Below are 20,479 nucleotides of genomic sequence, written 5' to 3' on the forward strand. Positions count from 1 at the left end.
ATTGGATAAAAATCATTCTAGGACAAATTTCTAGGACAAATATTACTCTTTGTTACTTTCCAGGTGACTGAATTTTATAACAACTTAGGTTCCAATAATAGAAAATTAGTGCTCAAATATATATTAGTCTCATAGCAATCTTCCAAAACTATAAAAAATGCAAACACACACGTATGTATGTATGTATGTATGTATGTATGTATGTATGTATGTATGTATAAAGCAACATTAAGTAAGTCGGATCAATTTCAGTAATGTTATTTACAGGCGGGGGTTTAAGGGGGGGCTTTAAGTGTTTTTTTAAAATGGATGTTATACTCTAATGCTATATTGTTTGTTGTCCAAGAAACATGGTACAAAACCACAAACCTAGATGTGAAAGATTAAAAAAATTAAAATCCTTTAAGCCAGACTTTTAATCATGAATGATTAAAACCTCATCTTAGTAAAAATCCAATATTAAGCTGAATACCAACCAGGGACATATGGGATAACCAGGTAATCCTTGTCTGAGCATTACAATTAAACTCAAAATTTCCATTACTAAGCAAGATAGCGGTTAACAGAGTTTTGCCCCTTTTACAACTTTTATTTCCAGTTGTTAAGAGAATCAAATTGGTAACATGGTTGTTATGTGGTTCTGGTTTTCCCATTGACTACGTTTGTCAGAAAGTTGCAAAAGGTGATCACATGATCCTGGGACACTGCAACAGTCATCAATACATGTCAGTTGCCAAGCATCTGAATTTTGATCACATGACCAGGGGGATGCTACAATGGTGGTGAGTTAGTGTAACAAAAAACAGTGTAAGTCACTTTTTTCAGTGGCATAACTTCCAACAGTCACTAAACAAATTGTTGTAAGTCTAACACTATATAATTTCTTAATTAAGTGTGAACCCAGACATTAATACCCAGATCATGTGATTCTCAACATAATACTGTAAAACCTGGAAAAAACAGATAATGGTCTAATAATTCTAAACCCGTTAAAAGAATTATATATAAACATGTGGTTTTAATCAAATAAAGAACTTTTATTTTAGGAATAAAGTTAACAATAGTATCTTTCAATTTATAGTACATTTTCCAGGTCTGAGAATATATTGAACAGGTTTAAAAGTTTAAATGTTAATTTATTCCAATAATAATCCTTTAGGTAAATCCCAGTAATAGCAATGGCTAGTTTGCTTTTAGCAAGGCGTTAAATTTTGCTATATCCTAAACAAAACTATTCCAAATTCCTTAATACTGTCTCATAGAGAAAGTGTTACAATTCAGTTGTTTTGACTCCTGTACAGTAAGGGGAGTTTGGAATGTATTAAACAAACATTTGGCCAAAAGGCCATGTGAATATGTTGAGATTGCACCTGCACATAGTCAACATAAAAAGATTATTTTTGTCCTAAATACAAATTGCATGTAAAAACTTTAACACCCCCCCCCCCCCATTGACTTCATTCCTCATTTTGCTTATCAACCCAAGAAATAATTAGTTTTAAAAACATTTACAAAATTAACAGGTGATTGGGAGGCAGGGACAGGCCATTTATATCTGTAGACCCACAATTCCCATGATCCCAATCTTTGGATGTTTTGCTGGGGCTAAATAGTCCACTATTTTGAGCTATGTCACAGCACTAAAACATGCAAAATAATAAAAAGCACAAGAACATTAAATTAAATGTAAGCAAGGAGGAAAAAAAGTTGTTAGATCAAAATGTACAATAAAAAGGATAAAAAATTATATGAATAATACAAATCATATATAACAGGGTTTAATGCTTTGCCGTTTATTAAAATGTGTGAAATGAGAATTGTGTGTTTTACACAGATTCCAGGATTTCAAACCTTACCATTAGAAAACTTCCTTTTAAAGAAGGATAAAGGCTCTCCCATAGGAGTTATACCTGAGCAAATACTTGCCTAGTTTACATAATTATAGATGGCTACATTATTATGAAACAAAGCACTATTCTACCAAATTAGAAACTGTACAATAAGGTAGCAATATAAAGCACCTTTTGATGGTGGATGGCCGTTCGTGAATAGTTGCTGAACAAATGGACAAATATCAAAATCCATTAGTTGAGAAGCTGACATATTTCTTTATGAATGCAACATAAGAAGTCCATATAAGAAGTTCCTCCGTAGATGTTTTTGTCTTCAGTCAAAAACTGCTTGAAAACCATCTCCGTTTGCTCCCGTTGCTTCACAATTATAAGCTTTAAAAAAAAAATAGTTCAACACTCAGCGAAATGTACAAATGCTGCTTTGAATCTTATTTCAATTAAATAGCAAAAAAAAAAGTTAAAGTTATTAAAATATTTTCAAAGCATGGAATTAGGCAATCATAAGAGTAATTTTAAATACCTTAATTTTCGGAGTATAAGACGCACCCTTCTCCTCCCTAAAAGAGGCTGAAAATTTGGGTACGTCTTATATTCCAAATGAAGCTTTTTTGAATTTTTTTTTCTGAAGAAGGTTTTTTTCCCAGCCCTAAGTCTTTGCAGGCTTGCTTTCATTCCTACTCCCTCTGAAAAAGGTTCTTTCAGCGCTAACCAGAGGATAAAATAATGTGCTGAAGCTGAACAGACTAAGGATGCTAGCCAGATGAACATCTGGTAGGTAGATGTTTTCCCCCTATTTTCCTCCCCACAAACTAAGGTGCGTGTAATACTCCAAAAATATGGTAATCATTTACCTTCATAGAATAAGGTGTTTTGCTTTGGAGCTCATCTATTATGGACCTCAGTTTTGAAGAGTAGGGATTATCCAGTTCTGGAAGATGTGACTATATGTAAAGAATAAATACAGATACAGAATTAGTACACATGAAAATGGAAAAACAAAGATTGTATGCCGTATGGATTCTTACAATGGATTTGAAAGACTAAAAGTTGTTGACTGGTACAATGAAACAAGCAAATTATCTTAAAATTCTTAAAATTCTCATTCATTGACAAATTCATCAAGACGATTTATAAATGTTTTATTAGTGATCAAAGATGAAATAAATTACAAGGAAGATTTGGATGATAAAATATAATTTCATCAAACTACTATTCAATGTTTCTATTGAACCACCAAAAGTAATAATAATTGAATAGTATTTAGCAAATATAGAGGCAATCTAGGACCTACTGGTTAATAGACCAATATTCACATACAATTTGACACAGCCATTAATAAAGGCATTATTAGATCAATGTACCAGGCCAGATGAAAAGGCAAATATAAGACAGATGTTAACAAACAGTTCAGTGGAAGATTACTAAGATAATGAAAGAACTGGAAACCAACTCCTATGAATATCATTAAAGGGTTGTTTATCATGCAGATAGGAAGATTAAGAGAAGATATGATAGTGGTCTTCAGATAACTAAAAATATCTAAGATTTACACAGAACTGAATTGCTTTGTTCCTTTTTACCTAGGATGCAACTGAAGTACACAGGAAATTTGTTTCAGGTTAGCTGTAAGCAATTTCCTCCCATTAGTAGATGTCAACCAGTTAGATAAATATCCTTGTGAAGTGATATAGATCAAAGCGTTTATTGTCATTGTACTTTATGTACACAACGAAATTGGTTTAGCCTCTACTGGTGCAGCCCATACCAGAATACAATCAACATGAATATAAAGGATAATCCTTACACAAGTAGTTAGGGAAAATAAACTAGTTATATGTTTCCATATGTATATCATATTCTGTGCAACATACTCTGGTGTATGATCTTATATCAAGGTATATACATATTACACATCACACTGGCACCAGTGAAATTTGCCATATTAATCTCTGTGGTGCAATATTGTGTTTAGGAGTTTAACAGCACATGGGTAGAAGCTGTTTTTAAACCCGTTTGTCCGGTTGGTTATACCTCTGTGTCTTCTGCCCAATGATAAAAGTGAAAGGAGACACTGACCAGGGTGTGAATCATCCCTAAGTATCTTCCTTACTCTGCTAAAACAGCGAGACCTGATGATATCATCTAGTGGTGTTAGGGGGACAACCAATGATTTATTGTGCTGTATTCATCACTCTCTGTATTGCCTTCCTGTCCGTGGCTGTTAAATCAGCGTACCCTACTGTTATGCACTACGTGAGGACACTTTCCATTGTGGACTGATGTCAGCCATTGTTCCACCTGATTTTTCCGCAGGCCTCTAAGGAAATTTATTTATTTATTTAATTAATTGGATTTGTATGCCCCCCCTCTCTGAGAACGCGGGGCGGCTCATAGCATATACAAAACAAAACAACAATATGAGCCCAATTAATTAATTAATTAATTAATTAATTAATTAATTAATTAATTAATTAATACTACATTAAAACAACCATTAAATTTAATTTAAAAAGGAAAACCAATCAAACCAATCATTCAGCACTCATACTTAAAACAATCATTGGTCAGGGGAAGATTTAAATGAAGTCTCTGTTGAGCCTTACTAACCACCAGGAACATGTTGTTTTTCCAGATGAGGTCTTGACTAATGATCACTCCCAAGAGTTTAAAACAGGAAACCCTCTCCACATAGTCTTCCCCCTTCATATACTTCCGTTTGTTGGAATATTCAGAGGTTGGATTCTAGCTATCTGTCTGTTGTGAGTGATCCTTGTCCACCTCAGGTCATGCCTGATTCTGAAGATGATGAACCAGGCCCCTCAGGATATCTTGGGCCAGGGGGGCTGTCAAAGGAAGCTTAGGCCGAGAGTGAGGCAGACAGTGACTGGGGAGAGACAGAGGGGGGTGATGTTACAATGGGATAGTCAGGAAGATTTATTAGGGGAAGATACATGGATTAACCCACACTATCGAAGAATGGCTAAAAGGTGAGAGGAGATCCAGAGTAAAAGGTATTAATCCACAGCCTTAGCTCTTTGAGGTGTGATGACACTTCCAGGCTACATAAAGAAGGGTGTCTGGGGAAAGGGGGTGTGGACTCACAACATTGTTACATGGAACAGCCACGAAACCGTGGCGTCCCTGAAAAGAAATGCTAAAATCATGGGCTTTGTCTCCTAGAGATTTCCTGAACTGCATCCCTGTGCTCATAAAAAGTTGGCGGTGAGCTTCTGATCTTGCTTTGAATCTTGGTTTGATTTACAAGAGTGTGTGTTATCTAGGAATTTAGAACTAATGGATTTTGGCGCACTTCCCATCCTCTGAGTTGAGAATTATTTCAAAGTGAGAAAGAACTGTGATTTGCTTCATGCTCCTTTGACTTTGCGTTGCATTTTATATCTATCCGGTTTGTGTGAAAAAATAAAGAGTGAGTTTTATTTCAAAGAATTGATTTTACTGGATGTGGAAAATTTCCAGAGACCTGAGAGTAGAACACTTTCTTGAATGTTTCAGCAACTCTTGCAATAAGCAAGTGATAGGACTAGCCAATATCTGAGGTCCCTTCCAATTCTTGTGATTCTATAAAACTTTCCTAAGAATAGAATGGTACACATCTAATTCACACTGCTTTAAGCACTGTCATTTGTGTGTTTCATTCTGAAAACTTGTCTATTAATCTATTAATCCTGGCATATTGCATCTTGGTTTCAGGGAGAAGGTAGTAGAGGCATTATTTTGGGAAATAAATAGACTAGTTAAATAACTTTTTCTGTGTCTGTTTCTACACATCTGCATTCTCATCTTTATAAAGGAGTAATGTCTGGAGGGCAGAAGGAAAAGGGGGGACATGATCGAAACATTTAAATATGTTAAAGGGTTAAATAAGGTTCAGGAGGGAAGTGTTTTTAATAGGAAAGTGAACACAAGAACAAGGGGACACAATCTGAAGTTAGTTGGGGGAAAGATCAAAAGCAACGTGAGAAAATATTATTTTACTGAAAGAGTAGTAGATCCTTGGAACAAACTTCCAGCAGACGTGGTTGGTAAATCCACAGTAACTGAATTTAAACATGGCTGGGATAAACATATATCCATTGTAAGATAAAATACAGGAAATAGTATAAGGGCAGACTAGATGGATCATGAGGTCTTTTTCTGCCGTCAGTCTTCTATGTTTCTATGTTTCTAAGGCTGAATTGTTCACATGTCATTGGAACTTGCATCATAGTTTGGAAATGAAATACATTTTTTTTTTAAAAAGCATTCAACTGCTCTCTCTCAAATACATAAGACTATACTCACAGCCTCGGTGTTGACATGTGCAAAGGAAGGTACATTAAATATCCCTTGGATAAGATCTGGTGGGGCACTGACTCCAAGCCATAAAAACACACGTAGAGAATTTGCCAATAGGAATACTCCTCCTTCACAGAGACGTTCTTCTGAGCAGCGAACAGCAGGAGGAATTGTGTCTTTACTTACATCCATGGAGTGCTGCGGGATGAAATTGAAGTTCTTAGATTCATTGCATGTTTTGTTTTGTTTTTTAAATCTGAACAACTAATCCTGCCTTATACACAGAACTGGCTGTATGCCTTTAGGCCACTTACTATCCCTCATCGCTAGGAAGCAGGCAATGGCATACAAATTACATTGTATGGACCTGTTCATATAATTGCCAGCAACCGGGGTGGCGCAGCAGGTAGAGTGCTGTACTGCAGGCCACTGAAGCTGACTGTAGATCTGTAGGTCAGCGGTTCAAATCTTATCACCGGCTCAAGGTTGACTCAGCCTTCCATCCTTCCGAGGTGGGTAAAATGAGGACCAGGTTTGCGGGGGGCAATATGCTGGCTCTGTTAAAAAGTGCTATTGCTAACATGTTGTAAGCCGCCCTGAGTCTAAGGAGAGGGGCAGCAAAAAATAATCAAATAAATAAATAAATAAAATAAACCTGAAGCCACATGCACACATAAAAACCAGATAATTAACACTGTGATTAGTCTTGGAATAGGCAATCTTGTACTGGTATGTAGGAACGATATTGAGAGGCAGAGCAATGAGACACAACCAAAGCAGGATTGACGGTTGAGGATATCAGCAGTGGCCCACAGATGAACATTCAAATAAACACATAAGATATGGAACAATTAACATCTTTATTAATTCTTTATAGACACTTTTATAAATTTATATTTAACCTTTTCTAAAAGTGTGTGTATGTGTTTATGTTTTTTCTGTCGAGTCACCTGTTATACCCAAATATGGGAGAGAACCTATTGCTTCCTTTTGCCTTTCAGCCCCACTCCAGGGGCCATCCAGGCTACAAACCATATTTTCAAACTTACAAAGAACTGATAAACAAATAAAGGGAGATTAGTATGGATCTATTTCAAGCTCTTTAGCTCTCATCACTTAGCCATACCCTTCTAGGATTCGAACTTGGGCTGCTTGCCTTATTAGGCAATGTTTTTACTCTCTAAGCCACAAGTTCTCCTCCCTTATCAGCTGAGCCAGGGGAAATATTATATGTTTTAATAAAGTCTCTTTTTATTTCTTTATCAATTCTTTGTATACACAAACACTCACACACTTCCTTTTCCTAATAAGCTTGGAGACATAGATTTTGAATCAATGAAATGATGACTGTACATCTATGAATATTTCTAAAGTTTCTGCAGCTTTAAAATACACATTATGACCATAATGGCCAGATGACTATTTCTATATTGGCAACTCTACATATTATGCGATATGGTCACAAAAATGAGTGCAGTGTTCTTAAGATTAACAAATATTGCCAAATAATTTATTTTTGGATTAAAATCTATGATGATCACTTTCAAGTTTATTCAGGGGAGAAAATTGGAAAAGTTGCTCTGATTTTTCTCTACTCAACAATACCAGACAATATTACACAACTTATTATTGTCTGTCTGTTTTTGACACTGGTAGAGGGTGGGAGGGTCACCAACTACTTGTCTGTTGGCAATGGCTAAAAGTTGATCCAGAGGGAAGTATGATTGAACAATATGGACTGTGCTTCCTCAGTACTACCATATGACACTACCATATTTATATGGAATAGAATAGAATTCTTTATTGGCCAAGTGTGATTGCACAGACAAGGAATTTATCTTTGGTGCATATGCTCTCAGTGTGCATAAAAGAAAAAGATACACTTGCCAAGAATCATGAGATACAACACTCAATGATTGTCATAGGGCTCAAATAAGCAATGAGGAAAGAATCAAAATTAATAAAAATCTTAAGGATACAAGCAACAAGTTACAGTCATACAGTCATAAGTGGGAGGAAATGGGATAGGAATAATGAGAAAAAAATTAGTAGTAATGGTAGTGCAGACTTAGTAAATAGTTTGACAGTTTTGAGGGAATTATTTGTTTAGCAGACTAATGGTGTTCAGAAAAAATGTTTTTGTGTCTAGTTATATTGGCTTTTTCCAATCTCTGAGGGCTGAAAGAATTACAGTGTTCCCTCGCTTTTCGCCGGGGATGCGTTCCGAGACCGCCCGCGAAAGTCAAATTTCCGCGAAGTAGCGATGCAGAAGTAAATACACTATTTTTGGCTATGAACAGTATCATAAACCTTCCCTTAACATTTTAAACCCCTAAATTGCAATTTTCCATTCCCTTAGCAACCATTTAGATTATTACTCACCATGTTTATTTATTAAAGTTTATTTAAAAAAATATTTATTAAAAGCAGACGAAAGTTTGGCGATGACATATGACGTCATCGGGTGGGAAAAACCGTGGTATAGGGGGAAAACCCGCAAAGTATTTTTTAATTAATATTTTTGAAAAACCGTGGTATAGGCTTTTCGTGAAGTTCAAACCCACGAAAATCGAGGGAACACTGTATAATGGTAGAACCACTAACTCAGACCAGATGGACTGAAAAGCATCTGTAAGATTACACTAGAGATAGCCTAGAGATATTCTCCACATCGTAGCAACTGCCCTGTGACATTGCGCAATATCTGCTGATAGCAAAACACTTACAATTGGCAAAAGCTGTGGGTAGAATAAAAGTTGGGTGCTACCAACATCCATTGACATGACCAACTGTCTATGAAAAGTTCTTTCATCCGTGGGAATCTCTGACTTGCCAGACAGCACACAGCTTTTCAGAAGACTATTCATGTAGACAGGAAGCACCTTCATTGAATCAGGAAGGATAAGCTGAAAAAGAAGAAAAGGGATCAGTTAAAATATCTTGTCATTCATGTACTCCAAGTTTTCTCCAGCAGAATCTGCATCTAATTAGTTTCACAATCAACTGCTTTTTTCGGACAGATTTCTATAAACAAATGGAACTTTAATTTAAATGGTTTTCCTTTCTTCAAATGTCACAACTCAGTTTATATTTCAACCCATAAATCAGTGTTATGAGAAAAAGTATATTCAATATTGAATTATTAATATTGAATATTAATAATTTTTAAAATTAATTAATAATTAATATTAATATCAATTATTTTTTTAAAATATGAAAACCTCTGAGAATATATTCAATTCCTGTTTTTTTCTCCCTGCCTAAACATTCTTATTTTGTACCTATAATGTATGGCGAAATCTGATTTTTGATATCATATACATCAGAGGTCTTCAAACTTGGCAACTTTAAGACTTATGGACCAACTCCCAGAATTCTCCAATCAGCATACCACGAGGACCTCTGATATACATACATTACAAATCAGGGATCACATGACTTAGCCTACCCAGTCACAACTGCTCTTATGATCGGATCTTGGTAATTACAAAAGAATTTATCATGTGATTTGAGATTGAATGAAGTTTCAAAAGTCGTACTTTTTTAAAAACACAGAAGTATAAGCTCAAAATTGCAGTTCAATTATAGGACAATAAAATATTTTTCTTTTATGAAAGAACATTCTGTCAACCATATACCATACAAAGCAAAAATTGTTCTGAGATTTATATAATAAATTGCATGTAGTTTAAAACTGTATTGCATTATTTATAGCCCAATGACATTTAGAGATTATCTTATCCTTCACATACAGAGATGCCAAGACTGTTGAAGGCCAAGGTTTTAAGCAAGCGGTTGCTACAAAATCCAATGAGAATGCAGCACAACTTTGTAGCACTTAGAGGAATGATAAATACAACATTTAGATCTTTCCTCATAGTCAGCCAAGGCTAATACGGACCATAAAAGGTGCTAGCTAAAGCTGGAAAATGAAGCTTTAATGCTGAATTCTTTGCTGTGCTTCTTCACTGAATAATTAAGCTTTAGGCAAGTGCTATTTTTGTATTGTGGTTTATATTTCATAATTTATAGTTCTGACCACAAAAATAATTAAGTGAAAATGTGAGTGAGGAAGCATGTTTATTTCAAATTGCAATTTATGTCTTGGCAAGCTTATTAAAAATCAGTATAAGAAAGCATAAGTTAACTGTAAATCAGTTAACATTTAGAGGTAACAAAGCACAAAATCTTACAATCTTGACTTAGATTCTACACATTTTGTTCTTTGAATTGAAAAAAATATGTATCCATGAAGCACAAACCATCCATATCTACTAGTTTAAAATCAATAACCAGAATAGTGCCATGAAAAATATATATATATATATTTATTTATTTTTTATCCCATACACAATGAGGGTTTTAGTGGATATATTTTGGGGCTTTGGGGATGACACTATGGAGTCCGGTAATGAGTTCCACACTTCGACAACTCGGTTACTGAAGTCATATTTTTTACAGTCAAGTTTGGAGTGGCTAATATTAAGTTTAAATCTGTTGTGTGCTCTTGTGTTGTTGTGGTTGAAGCTGAAGTAGTCGCCGACAGGCAAGACGTTGCAGCATATGATCTTGTGGGCAATACTTAGATCTTGTTTAAGGCGTCTTAGTTTTAGACTTTCTAGGCCCAGGATTGAAAGTCTAGTCTCATAGGGTATTCTGTTTCGAGTGGAGGAGTGAAGGGCTCTTCTGGTAAAGTATCTTTGGACATTTTCAAGGGTGTTAATGTCTGAGATGCAATATAGGTTCCAAACAGATGAGCTGTATTCGAGGATGGGCCTGGCAAAAGTTTTGTAAGCTCTGGTAAGTAGTGTGAGATTGCTAGAGCAGAAGCTACGTAGGATTAGGTTTACAACTCTTGAAGCCTTCTTGGCTATGTTGTTACAGTGGGCTTTGGCACTTAAATCTTTTGTTATTAGTATACCAAGGTCTTTAACCGAGTGGGGATTATCTGTAATAATTTGATTATTCAATTCGTATTTGGAGTTCAGATTCTTTTTCCCAGTGTAATTTTATCTGGCTGTATCTACACTGAGAAAGTCTGTATTGTTTTCAATCTGCTGCTTTATTTAACCAACGAACCAGCCAATCTCTAAGCCACTTAACAGAAAAATATAATATTCAGGTAGTTCTCAAGTTACAATAATTGGGAGCAACATTTCTGTCATTAAACAACACTTTTTTTGATATTATTTAGAACAAAACTTCATATAATGCATTGCTTTGTGATGTGAATCCCTGCAATCACTCTTGCCTTTGTGAAGTCTTCTGCCGCATGAATCCCAGCGACCGGTTAGGTCTCACAGAGTTGGCCTTCTCCGGGTTCCATCGACCAAACAATGTCATTTGGTGGGACCCAGGGGAAGAGCCTTCTCTGTGGTGGCCCCGACCCTCTGGAACCAACTCCCCTCGGATATCAGGGCTGCCCCCACCCTCCTCACCTTTCGTAAGCTCCTTAAAACCCACCTCTGTCGTCAGGCATGGAGGAACTGAGATATTCCCTTCCCCCTAGGCTTATAAAATTTATGCATGGTATGTCTGTTTGTATGATTGGTCTCTTAAAATTGGGGTTTTTAAAATTACTATTTATATTAGATTTGTTATTTTTGTCTTTTTTACTGCTGTTAGCTGCCCAGAGTCTGCGGAGAGGGGCGGCATTCAAATCAAATCAAATCAAATCAAAAATCAATAAAAGAAATTGCAACCTTCCCTACTGATTTTCCTATTGACTTTGCTAGAAAGCTGGCAGAAAAGATTGCAACTTACAATCACATGACCACAGTACACTGTAACTATCATAACTGTAAACAAATTGCCAAACACGCAGAACTCCATCACACGACTGTTGGCATTGCAGGGATGTCTGGAACTTTGAGGGCCAGTAATTGTAACTTTAAATAATTGCTGTATTTTTATTTTTTTATTTTTTTATTAGATTTGTATGCCGTTCCTCTCCGAAGACTCGGGGCGGCTCACAACAGCAATAAAAAACAAAACAACAGTGGAACAAATCTAATATTAAAAACATATAAAACCCTATCATTATTTAAAAACCAAACAGCAACATTCATACCAAACATAAAACAAAGTATAAAAAAAAGCCTGGGGGAAAAGTGTCTCAACTCCCCCATGCCTGGCGGTATAAGTGAGTCTTAAGTAGTTTATGAAAGACAGGAAGGGCGGGGGCAGTTCTAATCTCCGGGGGAAGTTGGTTCCAGAGGGCCGGGGCCGCCACAGAGAAGGCTCTTCCCCTGGGGCCCACCAAACAACATTGTTTAGTTGACAGGACCTGGAGAAGGCCAACTCTGTGGGACCTTATCGGTCGCTGGATTCGTGCGGTAGCAGGCGGTTCCGGAGGTATAAATAGTCATTAACTGAGGACTTGCGTAGATAAAGTACAGTGCCCCAAGGGAACAATGTAAAGAATAATCTTCCATATCACCCCCAACTTAGAATGGTCAACCAGACAACCTGCCCCAAAATCTCAAAGTCCAGGAAAATCCCCGTATTGCACACTACTTCCATATGGGGGAATGTTATTGTCAGATTAAGTCCCGAAAAGGACATCGAGCCAAAATTCAGTCCTTTATGTGCATGTACCATGTAGACAGAAATTTGCCAGACTATACCTTTGCTATCCTAAATTAATGGATAATCTAGAGGAGGGGGTCAAACTGGCAGCCCATGGGCTGGATGTGTCACACACAGGCCACAAATAGGAAAAAAGTCAAAAAATGTCACATGACAGCACCATAACATACGAGTTTGACACCCAAGAGAGTTTGACACTCTCTCCTCATAATCCAACTCTGGCTTGGATTCTCTCTTATCTCAACTACCTTCCTAGGAATGTACTCCTTCTGCCTGTGAACTTCCTGTGTTACTATAGTTTATTACATCACTTCCCTCTTTGTACACACATTCTAACATAGCTATTCCATTTAAGACCAAAGAATGAAAATCCTAGAACTAAGAGATCCAAGGAACTACAGTGGTACCTCGACATACGAGTTTAATTCGTTCCAGACCCGAGCTCGTAAGGTGATCAACTCGCATCTCGAACGAATGCCTTTAGACTTTGTTTTTTGCGCCGAGATAACCGAAAGCAAGGAGATTCTTGCGGCACCTAGTGGAAGCTTGGCTCGTATCCCGAATTTGAGCTCGGGTGTCGAACAGACATTTCGCTCGCGTCGCGGCTCGTAACTTGGAATACTCGCATGTGGAGCAGCTCGTATCTAGAGGTACTACTGTACTAATACTTGATCTTGCTAGAGTTAAGCCCATTTTCCTCCATCCTGACCTCAACAGCCTTCTTTGTTTGCTGAGACAAGACTTGACAACATTATTTTGAAAATTTAGCACACGATTCTTGAAATAGAGTTTATATTCTATAATGGACTTTCCACAGCTCGCAGAATTCCATTATAGAATATCAGCCTGCAGTCTCTAAACTAATTTAATTATAGGAAGTGTGGTAGAAAGTTCAACAATGTTCACAAGCACTTAGTCTACTTAAGGGAAAAATAAATTCCGCATATTAAACCCTATGGAGATGCAATATTTCTAAATTTGATATCACATATTTTGCTTACATGTTAAAATACTTCCAAAATAATGCCCGAATAAAACTTCTATAGCTGAAAATATAAAATACCTGGCTCACTGCAGATGGACTAGCACAGTTCTTTCTGTAACATGCCAACATGCGAGCTGTTTGATTCACCAGGATCTCACGAACAGTCTTCAAGGGCTGGCTGAGAATGGCTTTATAAGCTATCATTATATAAAAAAATGATAAAATATGTTATGTTAATCATTATACCTCTTCACAGAAGAAGAAGAAAAATCAGATTTCAGATATTTAAAAAAGTTTCACCTAATTTGCTCTTTCTAAATAGAGTATAATACTTTGTATATTAGGTTTAAATTATAAACATTGTAAAAATTATTAACTTTGCAACCATGGCCATCCACAGCAATAAATGGCCTATACCAGTAATGGCTAACCTTTTGGTTGTGTGCTGAAAAAGTTCATGTGACATTGTGACAGTATAAGAGCATGCGTGCGCACACCCATAGTGCAATGCGTGTGTGACACCCCCTGCATGCACACATGATCCCCCCCATGCATGTGTGTGATGCCCTGCATGGGCCACCTCATGTATGCGTATGTGACCCCATGTGCCCCCATCCTCTGTGCATGTGCATATGACCCCCCCACACACCACCCCTGTACATGTGCATGTTTCCTGCATGCACTCCACCCCCCCCCCCCCATGCATGCATGGCAGAGACCTGAAAACCAGCTGGCTAGCTGGAAGCACACGTGCATGAGTGGTAAGATGAGCTGGAGTGATGGCTCATATGCCTGCAGAGTGATAAAGAGAGGGCTCTGCATGCCATCATGGGCCTATACTGTTGCTTCAATGCTATCACTATAATAATAGTGCTCTATTAATACAGTGGTACCTCTACTTAAGAACGCCTCTACTTATGAACTTTTCTAGATAAGAACCATATTCAAGATTTCTTTGCCTCTTCTTAAGAACCATTTTCTACTTAAGAACCCGAGCCCGGAATAATTTCCCAGGAAATTTGAGAGCGGCATGAAAGCCCGGCCAGTTTCCTGACATTCCCCCTTTAATCCCGGCCATCTCGGACTTTTCTGAGCTGCCAGAGGAGCCTTTCGGTGGTGCTTAGGGAGGCTTTGGCAGTCCAGAGCAAATGAAGCATTTTCCTTTCTCTGGGCACTTGGAGAGGGAATAAACCTCTGTTAGCGTCCAGAGAAAAGAAACGCTCCCTTCGCTCTAGGCGGCGACTGTCCTCCTCCTTTTCTTCCTCCTCCTCCTCCCACCCAAATTCTGAGCTTTTATTTCTTTCCTAATGGTTTTGCACACATTATTTGCTTTTACATTGATTCCTTTGGGAAAAAATGCTTCTATTTACAAACTTTTCTACTTAAGAACCTGGTCACGGAACGAATTAAGTTCTTAAGTAGAGGTACCAATGTATTACTATGATACACAGAAATTCTGAAAGTATGAACTTGTGATTTATCCAGAAACTTAAACTAGATAAGCATTCAGGAACCATTGCCAATTTACATCATTGTCCTTTGCCAATTTCTTATATACCTATGACAGGAATTGTTCATTTCTGATTTTTAATACCATGTGTTTTATCAGATTTTAAATGTCCACCATCACTTTGCAGTCTCCCTCCCCTGCTCCCAAATCACATATTATAAGCTGACCTGATTTTGCAAAGAAATTAACTAGTGCATCAGTCTCACAGCTCTTGTAGATATCAGCTAACTGGGAACTGCAACTGAGTCCAAAGTTATGTATGCGCAATCTTCTCTGACCAGTCACGGATGTGTAAAGGATTGCACACTGCAATGACAAAGTCAAGATAATAAATAACTTAAAATGGTTGTTATTTGCATTTTCTTTGAAAGTATTTCAACTTGTTTTTAAAACAGTAATTTGGGACATTGAGTCAAAAAGTGTAATTTATTTTATTATATTTATTTATGCAGCCACCAATCTCACTAAGTGCTGCAACTTTAAATGTCACACACAGGGTTAAAACCTATGTTGGCACTATAACAGATGTGAAATATTGCAAAAATTTAGGTAGGATTTTATTCTTCTCTTTTGAATATGAAAATAACACATTATAATGAGTTGGACCAAGGACCATTTCAAGGCAGCATCACTTAAATTGACTTCCAAGGCATTTCACAAAGATCCTCTCTACCCCTACAATTTGACATGCCAGGGACTTAACTATTTTCTTATTCACATGTACTTTATACTTAAAATTGTATAACTGAAGTCTATGAATTGCAATATTTGTTCATTGATTTTTTTGTCATATAATAATTTCTCCAGATTTAGAAAATGAAAAGTCTCTTTAAAAATTATATATACTGTATATATATATGACATTCTTGGTATATTCGGGTTTCTTCCCGTGTAGAATTTGGAAATTTCTGGCGACGTTTCGACGAGGTCCCACTCGTCATCTTCAGCCTGAAGATGATGAGTGGGACCTCGTCGAAACGTCGCCAGAAATTTCCAAATCCTACATGGGAAGAAACCTGAATATACCAAGACCGTCATACCTGTACCCGTGAAAATCTACGATATATATATCCTAGTCTCCCTTAATTTTCAAATTCAGCTTAAACATGTGACACATACAGATAGAATTGTCGGCTATCAATAAAATTAACTGCCTTGGAAATGGCCCTGGGTTGGGCCGAGAGGCAAAAAAGGAGCTGTGATGTTCCTTCAATATACCAGGGTGATTCGACACAAAATGTAACCCTTCCCTGGTACAGAGTTGAAGGGATTGGATACTGTAGCCTAGAGGATAATTCTCTGCCTTACAAGGCAAAGGTTGCAGGTTCAAGTCCCAGTGGGTATGGCTAGCTGATGAGGCCAAAATAAGGCCGAAATAGATCTATCCTAGTCTCCCTTAATTTTCAAATTCAGCTTAAACATGTGACACATACAGATAGAATTGTCGGCTATCAATAAAATTAACTGCCTTGGAAATGGCCCTAGGTTGGGCTGAGAGGCAAAAAAGGAGCTGTGATGTTCCTTCAATATACCAGGGTGATTCGACACAAAATGTAACCCTTCCCTGGTACAGAGCTGAAGGGATTGGATACTGTAGCCTAGAGGATAATTCTCTGCCTTACAAGGCAAAGGTTGCAGGTTCAAGTCCCAGTGGGTATGGCTAGCTGATGAGGCCAAAATAAGGCCGAAATAGATCTATCCTAGTCTCCCTTAATTTTCAAATTCAGCTTAAACATGTGACATATATATATATATATATATATATACACACACACACACACACACACACACACACACATATATATACACATACATATATACTTACACTCGCTTTCATTTAATGTACTTGACTCTGTCCTTTATTCCAAAGAAAGGCACTAATCACTTTGGTATGTTTAAGCTTGAAATAAGGGCATGTTGTACTAAGGAATGGGACTTTCTTTGCCAAAAATAATTATTTACCACCCTTACATGAGGATTTCTGATATTTCAAAATATGTGAATAACTATAATAGTAGCAAAATGTTAAAATAATTTTTTAAAAAGCTTATAATTGACAGGAGAAAAGGAATACAGTCTTGATAAATAGGTTTTCACTACAAATGAAGGTTTACGGTTTACCTATATTCTAAAGTAAAGGATGTCTTTACCACTTTTAAAATAAAAAAGCCCATAAACCATAACTATAAAAAATCAGGATGTTAAAAAGGCCCACTTACATTTACTTTCAATGCTGCTGTGTTCCCCTACTATGACAGCAGCTGAAGCAGCAAGTATTGTAAAGATATTGAGAAATAAGACAAGACAACATGTGCTCATCTAAAGCAGTAGTTTACTGAAGGTAGATGGGAGCTTTACCGCTGTGACAAAGATTCCTGGTCTTGTCATCATCAGCTAAGCTTTAGCTCTCTACCAGGAAAACAGAAGAGTGTTGCATGAACATAGAAACATAGAAGACTGACAGCAGAAAAAGACCTCATGGTCCATCTAGTCTGCCCTTATACTATTTCCTGTATTTTTTATCTTAGGATGGATCTATGTTTATCCCAGGCATGTTTAAATTCAGTTACTGTGGATTTACCAACCACGTCTGCTGGAAGTTTGTTCCAAGGATCTACTACTCTTTCAGTGAAATAATATTTTCTCACGTTGCTAGTTGTGTTAACTGTGGTTAATCACTACTCATGTGTTAGGGAAGTCATATGGCAGTGCAGGTTGCTCCATACTGACTATATGTACCGATTATGCATAGCAATGTATAGTAATGAGAGACCAAAGAGGCATGTGACCTGGGAACCTTTTACCTGGATTAAAGCCCCACCATCTTCACTCAATTTATCATCATGCTTGAACTCCACAGTCACAGCCTTGTCGCAGTCTATTGCAGCCAGTTCAACATCTGTGGTATTGTTCATGTAAATAGCTCCCAGGAAGTCTGTTGCTCTAAAACCTAAGTCAGGATTAGAAAAGAGTAAATTGTACAGATAATAAAAGCCACCAGCATCATTTTTGCAATAGGTAAGATATCTGGTAACTTCAAATGACATATTCCCCTACTGGCTGTTGTGAGTCAGTCTGAGGCTCCTCAGGGAACGGCTGGAACTCTGCCACGTCCATGCTCAGAGGGGGAGGACGAGGAACCGGAGGAGGAGGAGGACCAGGCAGACGGGGAAGAGGAATGTCAGGAGGAGGAGGAGGAGGGGGAACAGCCTGAGACCCCCGGGGGGGGAGCTCTCCCCAGCGAGTAGCCTGGAGTCATTAGATGAGAACGCACAAGCCATCATAGATATGAGGCAGAGAAGGGCAGCACAAAGAAGGGGACAATTAGCCAGGTACTTCCATCCCTAATAGGCAACAGCTGGGTTTGGGTGTGGTTCTCCTCAGAAAGGTTGAAAAGGCAGGCCCGCCCTTCCTGTATTGTGGAGAGTTATCTTTTGGGAGTCCTGTGACCTTGCTTCCATCCTTGGCGTCTCTGATTCTGGCTTGTGGCCTCGAAGGCTGAAAACTTGGGGGAGGCGTGGGTTTTATTATCTACAGTGGTGTGTGTGCCAGCAAGAAGCCTGTTGTATTGTCTGGCCGTCGTGACTCTTCTGTGAAGCTTCACAGCATTCCAGTTTGTAAGAACAGTTTTTTGTTATCTGTGTTTGTTTTCAAAGATATAAAATGACTTTGCTTTTTACCAGCGTGTCTGGCTACTCTTTTTAGTTGGTGTTGACGTCTGGGGGAACCCAGACAGAACACTCGCCCACCAAGTGCCATTATTAGTACCAGTCTCCATCTTCTTTAATGTGAGAAGCTGATTTGTTAGAAAAATAAATACTTCAGTCACCTTACTTATAAGAAATAACTTGAAACCAGTAAAAAGTCCCCTTATTCATAGCTGAAGCAGCAATCTGGAAACTTACTTTCAAAAAGAAAACTATGCTTGAAATTAAGATTGATAATCAATCTGTGCCGGGGTGGCACAGCAGGTAGAGTGCTGTACTGCAGGCCACTGAAGCTGACTTGTAGATCTGAAGGTCAGCGGTTCAAATCTCATCACCGGCTCAAGGTTGACTCAGCCTTCCATCCTTCCGAGGTGGGTAAAATGAGGACCCGGATTGTGGGGGCAATAGCCTAGCTCTGTTTTAAAAAGTGCTATTGCTAACATGTTGTAAGCCACCCTGAGTCTAAGGAGAAGGGCGGCATAAAAATCGAATAAAAAAATAATTAAATACATTTCTTTCAAACGATCCATTATTATTATCCCAACAAATGGGTTTATTTTGCCCTATGTAATTGAATTTTTCAGGAAGAAACCTGGGTGGTTTCTCATCTAAAAACCCAAGGCAAACCCAAAATGCATTTGGAAAGAATTGAGAGATTTTATATTGAAGTTTACTAATTCCCAATGCTCTACATTTGGTTCCAGTAAAAAAATAAAGACATTTTAAAACTCTCTTAAACCATGTAAAAACTCTATAGTGAAACTTCTATAGGAACTATTATTACCTGTGCTAGTTCGAACTCTCATAATAGCATCAAAACCCACTTTTTTTTCTATATCCTTTCTCAGGTCATTGAGAAATTGATGGCTGTCAGAATGTATCTAAACAAAAAGGAGAGATTGGGAAAATCATGACTAAATAATACCTACCACTGGATGGCAGCAGCACAACATAAATTGTTTCAGGATATACTGTAAACTGTCAGGAATTAATCACTCCTAAATAAAGAATTTATTTAATTTATTTAAACTTTAAGCACTAAATCACTCCTAAATAAAGAATTTATTTAGTTAATACTTGAAGGCTTTTCACATTCTCACATAGTCATGCAGATTAAGAGAAAAATCAAACTGCTTGTTATACATAGAAAAAACCACATTCTTTTAAAATAGATTGACGAAAATAACAGATATTTAGAAGATATTTATGAAAATATACTAAAGTTATTTTCTAAAATATCCTTAGCATTTAAAAAATAAGCCAACATTAGAATAAGCATGTATGGGGGGGGGCGTTTGCCCAGGTTCGCCTGGTGCACCAGTTGCGGCCCTATTTGGACCGAGAGTCACTGCTCACAGTCACTCATGCCCTCATCACCTCGAGGCTCGACTACTGTAATGCTCTCTACATGGGGCTACCTTTGAAAAGTGTTCAGAAACTTCAGATCGTGCAGAATGCAGCTGCGAGAGCTATCATGGGCTTTCCCAAAAATGCCCATGTAACACCAACACTCCGCAGTCTGCATCGGTTGCCGATCAGT

General features: G+C 37.6%; 1 protein-coding gene across 1 annotated transcript in view; it reads right to left on the reverse strand.

Annotated features, from left to right (window-relative positions):
* Positions 1-1,016: 1,016 nt before the first annotated feature.
* Positions 1,017-20,479, reverse strand: part of SEC24D (SEC24 homolog D, COPII coat complex component) — a 97,425-nt gene continuing 77,962 nt past the window's right edge. Inside the window, exons 16-23 of the mRNA XM_070757648.1 lie at positions 19,724-19,820; positions 18,037-18,182; positions 15,400-15,538; positions 13,801-13,919; positions 8,876-9,055; positions 6,156-6,347; positions 2,705-2,794; positions 1,017-2,225 (exon numbers count right to left, since the gene is read on the reverse strand). Of these exons, the coding sequence (XP_070613749.1) occupies positions 2,085-2,225; positions 2,705-2,794; positions 6,156-6,347; positions 8,876-9,055; positions 13,801-13,919; positions 15,400-15,538; positions 18,037-18,182; positions 19,724-19,820 (1,104 nt within the window). The 3' untranslated portion in view covers positions 1,017-2,084. The remainder of the gene's footprint in view (positions 2,226-2,704; positions 2,795-6,155; positions 6,348-8,875; positions 9,056-13,800; positions 13,920-15,399; positions 15,539-18,036; positions 18,183-19,723; positions 19,821-20,479) is intronic.

Source organism: Erythrolamprus reginae, chromosome 7 (assembly GCF_031021105.1).
Source record: "Erythrolamprus reginae isolate rEryReg1 chromosome 7, rEryReg1.hap1, whole genome shotgun sequence".
Lineage (NCBI taxonomy): Eukaryota > Metazoa > Chordata > Lepidosauria > Squamata > Dipsadidae > Erythrolamprus > Erythrolamprus reginae.